This window comes from Gymnoscopelus microlampas (genome assembly GCF_963454915.1).
Source record: "Gymnoscopelus microlampas genome assembly, chromosome: 8".
Taxonomy (NCBI): Eukaryota; Metazoa; Chordata; class Actinopteri; order Myctophiformes; family Myctophidae; genus Gymnoscopelus; species Gymnoscopelus microlampas.
In genome coordinates, this window is record NC_139945.1 from 29,859,089 (window position 1) to 29,872,972 (window position 13,884).

Sequence of the window (13,884 nt, forward strand, 5' to 3'; positions counted from 1 at the left end):
AATGTTATTATTATGATATAGGCTAATTGGTGTAATTAATGAATCCATTTGTTTCAAAAGTCACAATGCTTATGTGTGCGCTCATTACGTCACATGTCCGTTCGTTTGGTGTAGGCCGTGTAGCTTAGGCCAGTGGTTCCCAAAATGTTTAGCTCAAGACCCAAAAGAGAAATTAATTGCCCGGTACACAGTAAAATCCTGAGTGTTCATTTATCTCTGAGAGTGTACAAATTGAACCAAATGGACCTGTAAGGTCATTTATACTCTCTCAGAGTTACAAATGGATAAATTAAGGATTTTACTGTGTACCCAAACTAGTCAAAATCTACAAGCTCAAGCTCACCGTGTTGTCAGCTTGTAGATCTGCTATTTTCACTAGCCCTCCTTTAATAATAATGTATAGAATTGATTAGACTTTTTTAGATATTTATTTATGAAATTGTTTTTTAAAAATCCAGAATTGTTTTTTAATTCGTGAAAAAAATGATTCATAATTTCTTTTTTTTAAACGTAAGAAATTAAATAAATAAAGAGGACATTTACTTATGACCCATGCATAAAAATAGCCCTTGTGGGTCCCGACTCCCGACCCACTGTTTGGGAACCACTGGCTTAGATTGATATGTTCATATAGCCTATACTTTTTATTCTTGTTAAGAAGTCAAGCTATAAGGCCAAAGAAAAACAAAAGGAAATATCTCATTTGTGCAAACTGCAAAAAGCTTTTGCCATAGTGACAGTCTCTCCTCTGTAATGACAAAAATCCCGCTTTGCATATTATATGTTTTCTTTCTTTTTTTGAGTAAAGTAATAAAAAACGGTGTTTTAAGAAAATGAAAATGTTTGCCTAAAGGCCTGAGCCTTTCATTAAACGTTCATTGTGCCATTTACAGCTAATTATATATGCACACGGGACCTTTGTCAGAACAGCCTTAATAAATTGCATTCATCATTGTTATAGTAGGCCATACTTTTACGCATAAAATCCATGCAATAATGTCGCAGAAATTCATGAAACCGTTTTTATGCATTTGAATGATACAAATGGAAAAGTCAATGTAATTTTAAGAAAATTACATAACAATCACATAATAACGCAAATTGATATTGACACTTCTGTTAAATATGGTAAAATATTTTTATGGAACATATTATAGCCTATAGGCATATATGTAACATTATGTATTTGTTAGGCTATACATGAACGGACTGTAGCATTGTTCACTCTTCTGTTAGTGTCGGACTTTTGCTTTCTTTCAAAACATTTCACCAGTCCCTTTCTGCACAAATTGTCACAATACGTTTCTGTTTTGCGTGCATGTCACTGTTTCTGTAGGCCTGATGCCATTGTATGTAATTATAATATATTGCAAATGATACATCATTAAAATAAAAATTACATTATGACGTTGTTATTGTCAAACCATTGCCTTGAATAGGTTTTACTGATTGCAAAATGTAACATGCATTAATGGTGTTGTAATTCGACCAGGGTTCTTAAAAAATGACCATCTCTTGCAACTCCCTCTAATAATTAGTCTATTCAAAATATTTTATTTTAGAGCTAGATTAACCTGGATTGATTATATGTGGGTAATCAAATAGCACCAATTAGATAAATAATCCCATTCCATTTACTTTTATGTATGTATTGAGTAGGCTACAAAACTGGAACATTTGAAATGTAACTGTAGTCTGTCTGACATTTGGCCATGAAAAACGCATAGTAAGCATAGGCTATAGACCCATAGCAGGCGGAAAAACTGATTTAGCCACCTGGAGCCATGCACGACCACCTCACACTAACTTTTAGCCCAGTTATAGCTTAAATGCTATTTTAAGCTATAATAGGTTAAGTGTGAGGAGCAATTAGTGTGAGGTGGTGCAACTGAGAAAACAGAGCAATCATTTACATTTCCAAAGTCAAATCATGTTGTGATTATTCATTATTTTATCGTTTAAAGTTACCTTAGTAGGCCTAAAGTATAGTAAAGTTAGTTTTCTGTAGTTCGGAAACGGATTTTCTGCTAAATGAAAATGAAATATAAATTGGTGTGTCTAGGCCCACAGGGCTATAGGCTAGGGCCTGTTAGTCCTATTATATTATATAACGCAGTTGCTGTTGCACTAAATTGAATTAATTCGGAGATTACGTGAAAACACAAGTGTGGAGACTTTTTCCCCAACAAATCCAGAATCTTGCTTGCCTGCTTTACCCTACCCACCCACACAGTGTAAATGGGACACAACTCCGTGCATGTCATGGTGATCATATATGGGACTGCTGAAATGCTCAAATTACAGGCAGTTGGTGATTTTAAAGATAATCAAAAGTTCAAATGTGCAACACCAGATTCTGTCGCGACTCGCGAGAGACCGTTCTGCTGTATAGGTGAAACAGCAGGTAGCAGCCTGGAGGCTGCAGACTGTGATGTAAGAGAGAGATAGACATCACATCTCAGTCCATCTTATTGATCTAACGTCTACGATTTCACCCAGCCATATGACATCACCTGCCCGCTGAACTCTGTCTCACCTTTCCTTTCCTCCCGGTTCCTCTGAGATATTATATAGACTACACATTAATAAAAATAGGTGTTCGAGTGTAGGTGTTTGCGTGCGTGCGGGTGCGTGGCGTGCGCGCGCGCGTGTGTTACAGATTAGAACAGCTCTCTGGAAGGGTGCCTCCATTAAACAAAGGAGGCTTTTATCAAAAGTCTCCAGTCAGCCAGCCAGCCACCTCTCCTCCCAGCCCTGTCTCATTCATACAGTCGCCTGTGGTTGGAGGAGACATGGGGCTGGATCAGGTAACTTTACACACACACACACACACACACACACACACACACACACACACACACAAGCGACAGTGTTGGCAAACTCAGGGTCTAGATAGATACAAAGATAATAACAATATTTTCATCACTGCCATGAATGAATAATTGTGGTTGAGACACTAAGAGGGTGATGGAGCTGTGAATCAACAGGTTTGGCCCTAAACGGTATGACTTCAGGCAGGTGTAAAGTGATACTGTTTTGCTGTTAATGTAATAAATAAGTTCCTCCTTTGACAGACACCATGCTAATAACCCCAGAGCTCTAAATCACCACACCGTGCGCTGCAGATGTAGTGAACTACCACAGGGTACAAGGGAATAAATCAGCATATGGACAGGTCTCATTATGTGATTTTCAAGACACCAGACACTCAGGGGTCAGGATAGTTTTGATGTAGAGAGACCACACACACACCCACCCACCCTCGCACGCACGCACGCACCCACCCACCCGCACACGCGCGCGCACACACACTCTCTCTCTCTCTCTCTCTCTCTCTCTCTCTCTCTCTCCCTTATACATATAAGGCCAGTTTAGATTGTCTTAACTCCTGAATTCACGTGTTTTACATTCAAATATAAATATTGTAGCCTGTTCATTTATAACCATAATCTTAAATAAATGAACGAGGCCAATTGTATCATTGATCCTTTAGTTTCGATGCATATTTTCCCCTAGTGTCTGTAATCTGATGTCTGTATCCGTCTTTCCTCAGTAATTGAACAACTACAGATACCACTGATAATCAGATTAAGGCAATCCCATTACAAGTAATTCATTACTCTCCAAACACACGCACGCACACACACACACACACACACACACACACACACACACACACACACACACACACACACACACACACACACACACACACACACACACACACACACACACACACACACACACACACACACACACACAGTGACACAAAGCTAGCAGCAGAGAAGCTCATTTTACAAGCATGCTGCATCAGAGCCTTCTTGAGGAATGTATCTGTGACTTATGGCAGGCCCCCCATTAAAGTTAGAGAAGGGAGTGAAGAGGGGCAAGTGTAAGGCTTAATTTATACACCGTCCTACGACAAAGTATAAATCAGGCTTTAAGGCTTCTGTCTGAATAAGGTGCGGTTCATAAAGATAGGCCTTATGGAAATCAATCCTACTCCCAGGGCCCTCTCGGCAGCACAGAGGATGCAATTATCCCCTAGCTAGAAGTGGCCTCCACAGGTAGATTCGCCACCCTGTGAAATAAGGTTTGTGGGCTGTACAACCCTCAGGCGTCTGCTTGTCTCTTGCCGGAAAGCCAATCTCTCAATGACTCATTGCTGCATGTGGAGATAATGTAGCCCACATCTATGTCTCTCTCTCTCTCTCTCTCTCTCTCTCTCTCTCTCTCTCTCTCTCTCTCTCTCTCTCTCTCTCTCTCTCTCTCTCACACACACACACACACACACACACACACACACACACACACACACACACACACACACACACACACACACACACACACACACACACACACACACACACACACACACACACATGTACACCTTTCCTTCTTTCTTGTTGTGTCTGTATAAAACACCAATACAAAGACCTGTCTGTTTGGTCTTCCAACACACTGTACCCCCTGGGCTGTCTCTTCTTCCATCACCCAGTGTCCATCAGCAGCTCAGATACAATGGTCAGTGTTTATCTGTAGATGTCAGTTACCTGCAAACAATACAAATAAGGATGAATTACCTGTGTCAAACACTGGGCGGCCTTTTGAACATCTTTAAATACATTTGAGTGTCTTGCTTGAACAACTTTACACTGTCATTTATGATGATAACAATAAAGACCCTAATGCAGGGGTATTCAATTAGATAAGGCAGGGGGCCACAATTGTAAAATTACTTGAAGTTGGGGGCCACAAGACAGACAAAAAAAAAGAAGTCCATGGTTTTACCGGAAAACGTTAAGAAATGTGTAACTGGTTGGTTAAACGATTAATTTATTATGTTGTTTTATTTATTTTGTGGTGCAAAGGTAGGCTACTTCCCCCTAAAGTGACGCCTGGAGGTATAGCCGTCCAGCCGCCAAGTGACAAATCTGCTCCATGACTGCTGCCCAATTCTGCCTTGCAAGTTATACATAGATTAATAAACTGTCGTTTATAAAGTACTTGAAGTCATACTTGAGCAAGAGAACAGATCTTACTTAACGTACAAATATCAGGTTTTTCATGCAAAGAAACATCAACACGGAAAAGCACAACGTGAGTTTTGAGTGCAGTTCATCCATGCCATCTCCCTCAATTTGTAGCTACCTATTTTTTATTTTAAAGTGGACTCCAATCACCCAATAGCGGCCTGGGCTGAATGTCATGAATCATGACATCTCTGTGTCTCTCTCTCTCTCTCTCTCTCTCTCTCTCTCTCTCTCTCTCTCTCTCTCTCTCTCTCTCTCTCTCTCTCTCTCTCTCTCTCTCTCTCTCTCTCTCTCTCTCTCTCTCTCTCTCTCTCTCTCTCTTTGAACTGAGCCCTCCTTCTAAGACGAAAGTAGGCAGAAATTGATCAATCTTAAAATACAATGAGCATGGTGCTGACCAATTATATGAATTAAGATCGGTGAAGTGGTCCTTGGTTGGTGGTCTGTGGTTATCTCCATCAATTTCTAGCTATTTCTGAGTTGTGGGTGGATTTTGACCATCACATCAAAGAAATAATTTTCCGTGTACATCCAAACACGGAAATACTTTCACCATGCCAGCTTGGCTCCACTATACTCTTCTTCCATTACATTACATTACACTGATTACAGTCATTTAGCAGACGCTTTTAAGTGACTTCCATGCCAGGGTCCGGTGCACTGCACAGGGCATATTGAAATGCCTGGGCCTACTTCCTATTTTCTCTAATCCAAAATCAAAGCCTATAAAGGTATTTATAGGACCAATAGGACCTATAGCACAACAATGGACATCATGCTGTACTAGCGCACAATGGCCCATTAATGAGTTTTGGTTAACAGTTCTGAAGAACGTTCAAAATCCTGTACAACCAACCACCCAAGATTATTATAAGTTTTGTTTGGGAACATGGAATATGTTCCTGGGCCACAAGACAACTGGGCCACCAGTTGAATATCACTGCCCTAATGTATCAGGAAGGAGACACAAAGAGTCCTTTGCGTCTCCTACCGGATACATTAGGGTCTTTATTATTATCATCAAATGATTGGCTCATGAATGCGATAAAGACCAAAACATCTCCATGAATTCAATGCTTCATGGGGTGTGTAATTGATAGGAAATATTTTTTTTGGGGTGAACTACTCCTTTAATAAATATGATAACATAATGTATAATTATAGGTGCTATTGAATGTTTAACCATAAACAAAAGCATGAAACAGAGAAGTTTATAACATTAAATACATTATTATTATTATTTATTATTGTTATTGCTATTGTTATTATTATCATTATTAATATTAATATTATTGATGAAATGTCATTCAAATGTAAACAAGCATTGGGAATTTAGTAGCCCTGAAACATGAAACATATACTTGTTCCTGGTTTTTGAAATTTCTACAACCCGTACATCTACAGTAACATTCACATTTCGAATATAAAGTGCCTACCTCACGGCCACGGATGTAAAAAGTTAAAACGCCTGGGTTTAATCTTACGTATTGTCCAATAAAAAGCATTTTCCTCATTTTTTTCATGGAGTTATAATCTATCAGAGTGCAGTACACCTCCCAACCAATAAGGTCGCGCAGTTGAAAGCATATGGAGAAAGGAAAAAAATGGCCACCGATCGGATTAAAATGCTTTTTATTGAACAATACAGAAGATACGGGTACTTAGATCCAAGCGTTCCAACTTTATACATCTATGGCCATAGGGTCAGCACTTTATATTTGAAATCTGAACGTTTATGTAGATGTACGACGAGTTCTAAATGTAGAAATGTCAAAAACCAGGAACAAGTAGCGCCATGACGCTTGTGACAGACGCGCGCAGGGGTTTCAACGTTTTCAGCCCAAGGACCCCCTAGCTGAGAGAGAGAGATGAAGCAGGAACCCCCTCTATATTGTATAAAATTGTGTTTTAGATTTTTTTCCCCCTCTACACATATACCTCTTTGCCAAAAATAGCCGATCTACAAGCTCACAACGCCTTGTGAGCTTGTAGATCTGCTATTTTCGGCCAATGTTCCCCTCAGAATAGGGATGCTAGGGTTCAAGTGGTTAATGTAAAAAAAACAATCCTCTCACACAAAGATTTGGCGGACCCCCTATAGTAGCTCTGAGGACCCCCTAGGGGTCCAGGACCCCCTGTTGAAGACCCATGGCGTTGTGAACCCTCAACCCTGGCTAGGAATTTAGTAACCCGGAAGTCTTTCCTGCATTTTCAAGCGCCCACTGCTTGAGCCGGAAGCAGTGTTTACAACACGAGTTCGTTGCAGTTGCGTTCGCATTGAATGAACAACAGACCAAAGCATCTAGAAGAGAAGACAGTGTCCCAACTCTTTACGTTTCACTTTGAAAACACAGTTTGTTGAAGAGAAATCATGTGAGTATATTTAATAACCGTGTTTTGTTTTCACGAGTGCAGTGAGAACACCCAGACCTATATTGCGACTAGAGAGCTGTAGCTGCTAGTTAGCATGCTCGTTAGCTAAAGTTGATGTGAAGGGGGGGGTTGTTGTGTTGTTAACATTGCCATTTATCATCAGATAATGCAATATAACGTAACAAACAACCATAACCGGTGGTGTTCACAGAGCATATGATGCATGTTATTTACTAGCCCAGCACCAGTGTAACCAAAGCAACGTGTTGCTATTTCGTTGCTATACAATCTTGCGAACAACAATTAGCATGCTAACCACCAGTGGTGTAAAGTAACATTTACTCTTATAAACTCGTTGCATGCAATATATCCTGCCTGCTGTTTCATTTATACCGTCAGGTAGAGGTAGCCTGCTGGTGGCTGGCTGGTCATTGAATAAACTGAATATATCGTCCCCTGTTAGTGCCAGTGTTGCCATATTTTGTGATGGACGTAAGCAACCAGGTCTAGGAAAACAAGCCCAAAAGAAGCAACTTTCATCACATGAGCACTTTAAACGTATATGCGTTGTGAGCTTGTACATATGCTAGTTTTAAAAAAAAATGGCAATTAAATGTGGAGTATTTGGAACGTTTTTGAAACATTCTGACACAAATGCTCCCTGGGCATACAACATTTTCATGAAAAATATTTGAGAACCACTGGTTTAAATAATAATTAAAACATTTGGAAGTAAGCCTAAATAAACAAGTGCACTTTAGAAACAAGCCCTAAAAAACGCAACCCGCAACTACCAATTTTGACAAGCAACTTTACAGAAAAAGAAGCCCAAAGTCGCTTATTATAAGCCGACGTGGCAACACTGGTCAGTGGCCTTGAGTAAGAATAAGAACTGACACAGTACCAACTTCAGGGGTTCAGCTGGCCACATGGATATGCATAAATCTGCAATATGCATACATCTCTCCACTGAATATAACGCTTTGGGAGAGAATATGACCCAGTGACTTAAAATTACACTGGGTAATAAAACAATTTAATTTCCTAATATTTACTCCATGCGCTTTCTAAATGGCACGACTTTGCGTTTCATGATTATTCAATTTATTGTTGTCGCTATGTTTTGTTTTCCAGGAGTCTGTTGACCAAGCCCAAGTCAGAAATGACCCCTGAGGAGCTTCAGAAACGAGAAGAAGAGGAGTTCAACACAGGGCCCCTGTCTGTGCTCACACAGTCGGTGAAGAACAACACACAGGTCCTCATTAACTGCCGCAACAACAAGAAGCTGCTTGGTAGAGTCAAGGCCTTTGACAGGTATGTTCTGGCTTGGGGGTCAATAAGCCATTAATCGATCAAGATGTCAGTCTGATGCTTTACTTGTTGTTGTTTATTTAACCTGAGAAACCACATTGAGATGAATTCTCATTTGCAAGTGAGTCCTGGTCAAAGAGGCAGCATGGTTCAGTTAACTAAATACATAAACTAAATTCTCGATAAAATAGTGCATGAAGGCATACAAGCAAAAGAACATATTCCTAAATGGTTAATAAAAAATTAGCTGTATAAAAGACCATCCAAGCACAGCGAGACATAAAAACAAGCGCATTCTGAGGCAACCATCCTTCAATCTTGGAGGTGCACAGTGTTGGCCTATTATATGAATAATTTCTTTTAACAATATATATATTTAGCTGCAACCTTTTGTACAAAATGTATGACATACACAAAAATGTGGATTCTGGATAACCAAGGAATAATGTGCCAGTGCTTACATTTTGTTTCACGGATAGGCATCTCACCAAATCACATTCCTCTCACCAATAAAAGTCATACAAAATATTGTTTAAGTTCACATTTTGAATTTCACTGCAAATCAGACATTTCAGAAAGGTGACTCCAAGTTGCAGTGGTGCTTGAAAGTATGTAAACCCTTTAGAATAGTTTATATTTCTTTCGCACAGTTCCTGTTTCACAAAAAATACGTCACAATTTAGAAATGAAATACTCTCAGTATTGGGGATGTAAAAGGCTAACCGGTTAGATTGTAAGTTGTTTATTTTTTGAAAAATGAAGAAAAAAAAAGAATACTGTATACTAATATGCCTAGAGATGCATTTCCGCACTGGGATCAGACTCGGAGAGAGACGAAGAATGAAGGAAAATGAAAACTTGGTTCTGGACCATTATTTTCACAAAGAAGAACGATGACAAAGTTATTTGTAAAATTTGTGAGAATGCACTCAAATACAACACAGGGCGAGAAGTACTTGTTTTTACTTGGTAGCGCTGGACGGTGCTCCCAATTTACAGTTTGGAGCACCAGCAACATTTTGGATTTATGTAATATATTTTTGTATTAATAAAAAAAGGTGTATATATGTATTTAACAGTACATTTTACAAGTAACATAAAATGGTAAAAAAAAAAAAAAGAATAGCCTTAAAAATGCATGTCACATGATATGCCACCAGTGGGGCTTTATGCAATAATCTGGGGCCAAGATTAAAATGTAGTGTCCTGGCTGTCTGTCCCTCAACCACCCATCTTTTCACTGATTCCAATCAGTCATATTTTCACCTGTGTTTTAATTTGTTCACCTTGATAGCTCATTTGATTAATATAATTTAAATTTGATTGATATAATTCAAATTTCTAAGTTGCAAAAAAGTAATTGCAATAGATATAGTAATGTGTATGAGGTTGTTTACAGTATATAAGTATGACATTGATTACATTGGCCATAATGCATATACTCACAAACATAGTTTTAGTATTGTCATACATTTCTCAATAGGCTACATATTGATTCAGAATATTTAAAACCGTTTCAAGAGAGACATGTGCTGTAAAATGCCAGCCGTGCGTTCTCCTATGACTGTCATCTGCCTAGCGACGGCAGTGGGGCATGCACACAGACACGCTTAGCGCAGGAGTGAGATGGAGACAGTTTCTCTCCCCAGTCGGCTCCTATTGTTTCTCAACTTGAAAATACTCGGGAAAATGTACTTTATGACAAACACTTTACTTCCTCTCCACATTTTTCGAGTGCTTGGATCTCCTATTCCTTTTTAAGGTCACTTCATCTTTTGAGCTTTTTATATCACTTTCCACAACTCATGTTATTTTAGCTGTTAAGCTCTGTAGCTTAACTTTAGAAGCCTGTGGAGTGCGGTGAAAGGAAAAGGCTGGGAGTGACTGAAGGCATTTTAACCGATCTAAAAATCAGCATTAATAGTTGGGGACATGAAAGCTCATGTTTTATTGGTTAGAATAGTCACTGTCAGCTCAATGCACATGCTGACTTCTGGTGAATGCACAGAGAGGTGGGATTTCCAACTGAGAACGGGAAAAAAATAAGCATTTTTAAAAATGTCAAACCGTCGTTTTCCTAAATATATTTTGAGGTCGCACAGATTACATTTCGGGAGCATATGCAACCAAAAAAAAGTCGTAATTTCGAGCCCTGCAACAGGAGCATGCTAAATCGCTTAGAATACATGCACTCATGATTCCAAGCGATCCATTATGCACAGATGGAGACGCTAAGATTAACACAATGCAGCTGCTCCTTGGACATGGCTATAGACAAGTTATTCTGAGGAAAAAATGGGAAAGTAAACTTAAGTGGAGAGCAACTACGGAGAAGCATCTCCGCCCCTGGAAATGAATCCATTTGAATGATGGAAGGTAATCAGCCTCTGTTTCCCCAGACCTATCAGGCAGAAGCTATCTGCGTTTGCTAGGCTTGTCTGGGCCCTCAGAGCGGCTGTACTCCTGGTCTCAGCAGCAAGCCTTATGCTCAACGGACTCTGCACTAGATTAATACTAGAACATGTTGACATTTGTATCTACCTGTACAGAAAGAAAACTATCTTACTGTGGCGCTATCTTTCTAATCTCAACGTGCGCAGAAATATTACAATGCACTTCATTTAATTAAATGAACCGAAATACATTTTGATAAACGTTAATTCTGTGTACATTTCAGCCTCAAGTAACACCGTTGTTTAAAAACAAAAGTTTGGTTAACTGTTAATTAACCGACTGATGACGTCTGCTTCGGCTGCAACACTACATTTTTCACCCTGCTCAGAATACCATTTCATACTTTAATTTGAAGGTGAAATTAGAGTCGGATGTTTTCAAACATTATTTTCACCCGTAACCTACACTGACAGTAGGTTACGGGTGAAGAAAAAAAGGGAGAACATGAACTACCAGGTCTCAACATACTGCCTACTAAAATTATACATTTTGATGTATAATTGACCCTACTCACTACCTCTAGTATGAGACAATACAACTGCTTGATTTGACCTGTATATGGACCTCGCATGCATCTCTCTCTCACACACAGTTTTCATACTGTCCGTGAGTCACAAGGGGAGAGGACTAACCCCGGACTTGGAAAAACAAACCCCCTCATTTTGTTCCCTCATTCCATCATTTCAGGCATTGCAACATGGTCCTGGAGAATGTGAAGGAGATGTGGACGGAAGTTCCAAAGAGTGGAAAGGGAAAGAAGAAATCCAAGCCTGTGAATAAGGACCGCTATATTTCCAAGATGTTCCTCAGAGGCGATTCCGTCATTGTTGTGCTGAGAAATCCCCTCATTACTGGAAAATAAACTCTGTTTGTCCGTTCATCCAAAATATGAGTAGTCACCAACACCTTCCATGTTATGACTGTGTTCTGTCATTGTTGGAAGTTTTTTTTTTTCCTTTTTTAATGACATGTCATCATTATGTGAGGAACATTATATCTGTATGCTTTTGATGGCAAATTTAAGCTCACTGAGTCATGAGCTGTTTTGCTTTGTCTAGAACTTTTTGGTCTTTTTTTATTTTAATAATAAAAGTGACAGGAGTAATACATATGGTGTTGTGAGGATATTTTCTTCAATGTGGGCTATTAGCCAGCCAGTGCATTTGTTCTGTTCTATATCAATATTATGATATACTTAAAGCTGCATTGTGTGATATGTGGCCCGACCAATTAACAAGGGGAATTACAAGCAGTTGTTTCAAAACAAGCCAATTTTCTCCCTATGTGGCGTCTCCCCCTGTCTGTCCAAAAAGAATAGGGCAGCCAAAGCAACACAACTTAAGATAATACAAACAGGCTCTTTCAGTTTTTTTTATATGTAGTTTAATTATGTCCAGGAATTAAATTGGCACTTTGTATGATGCAACGAGGAAGGCATTTTGCACTGGATAAACTGCCATGATGCGGTAGTGGGAAGCATGGGTATTGGAGCAGATTTCACCTCGGGGAAAACACCTTGGGTGACGAGGTGGTTTTTCAACAGGTCTGGCAGGAGCCCGAAGTCTTAAGAGAAACGTAGTACTTTAGGAAGGGGGGGGGGGGTTGTTTTTATGTTTTCGTTGTTGAAACAGCAGTAAAGATGAGGGAGATGGTGTAGGGAAAGAGGAGGTAATGTAACATGTAATATCAAGAAGCAAACATCAGACATCTAGACTTCTTGTACAATAACTGTAGTTAGTGCAATGGGTCGCTGCCATGCATGAGTTCCCTCACAAATGTAGCTACAGTAAAGAGCCATCATCCCTTTCTCCCTTATCTCGGCTATCCTAATCGGCCTCCTCCAAACCCCCACCATTCCCTCTTGTCATCCCCCCCCCCCCCCTCCCTTCCCTCTCCCCTGCCAGCATCTAAGGTGTCGGGGCTTGATTTCAGTCCGCAGCGTTCAATATGCGACAAACTGCCGTTTAAAGGCGTGCTGCATTATTGATGAGACCAGATGTGCTGACTGTCACTTCACACCCTGCTCTCTCTCTCAATTACAGGCTGTTACTCTCCCGCTCGGCCCATCTTGCCCACTTTGTTAATTGCCTTAATGGCTTCTAGAATGCTTACTTTTTCCTTAAATGGTGATGGGCACCTAATCTCAATTTGTAGGCGCTGCCAAACTTGGCAATCAAGTGTGTATAACATACTGTATTATACTGTATTACTCTTGTCCGGTTATAATGTATAAATGTTATAGAAAGTCGATTGCTATTGATTCCTGCATTTGATTTTAGGCCAGAGGTCATCCTCTTTTGTTACTTTTTAGTCACTGTTGTACATGATGACAAGGGAGTGTTCATGGTTGGAGCATGGGAGGAGGCACGTGGACTTTTAACTGCAATTTTTGTTGCGCGGTTGGCTTTAACTGGCCTTGCAAAAAGTGCTTATTCACAGACAACCAAATAGATCCTAATAATGTAGCTTCACATAGGAATTTGACTTGGTGCTCTTGACACGTCAAAGTAAAACTGTATATACCACACAGATAAGAGGGACAAAGTAAGGATAAGGATAATTCCTTTTAACAGGTCGTTCATGAAAGTCCTTGCGATCTTGTTTCCAATGAGAACCTGTGAGCAATTAGGGGTTAAGAGTCTTGCTCAGGGACGAATTTCATTTCATCGACACATATGCTGGCCTGGCCTGGAATCGAATACATTTACTCAAG

At 39.8% G+C, this 13,884-nt stretch overlaps 1 protein-coding gene across 1 annotated transcript; it reads left to right on the top strand.

The window, feature by feature from the left end:
* The first annotated feature begins 7,270 nt into the window (after positions 1-7,270).
* Positions 7,271-12,280, top strand: snrpd2 (small nuclear ribonucleoprotein D2 polypeptide). The gene is made up of 3 exons (XM_084064282.1): positions 7,271-7,406; positions 8,541-8,720; positions 11,859-12,280. Coding segments are annotated over exons 1-3 (357 nt in total). The 5' UTR covers positions 7,271-7,404; the 3' UTR covers positions 12,034-12,280.
* The last annotated feature ends 1,604 nt before the right edge of the window (positions 12,281-13,884 follow it).

What these genes read in the sequence shown, in the direction of transcription:
- snrpd2 (XM_084064282.1), top strand. An exon ending in AGAGTCAAGGCCTTTGACAG is followed by an intron (nt 8,721 to 11,858) that starts GTATGTTCTGGC and finishes CCATCATTTCAG; the next exon opens with GCATTGCAACATGGTCCTGG.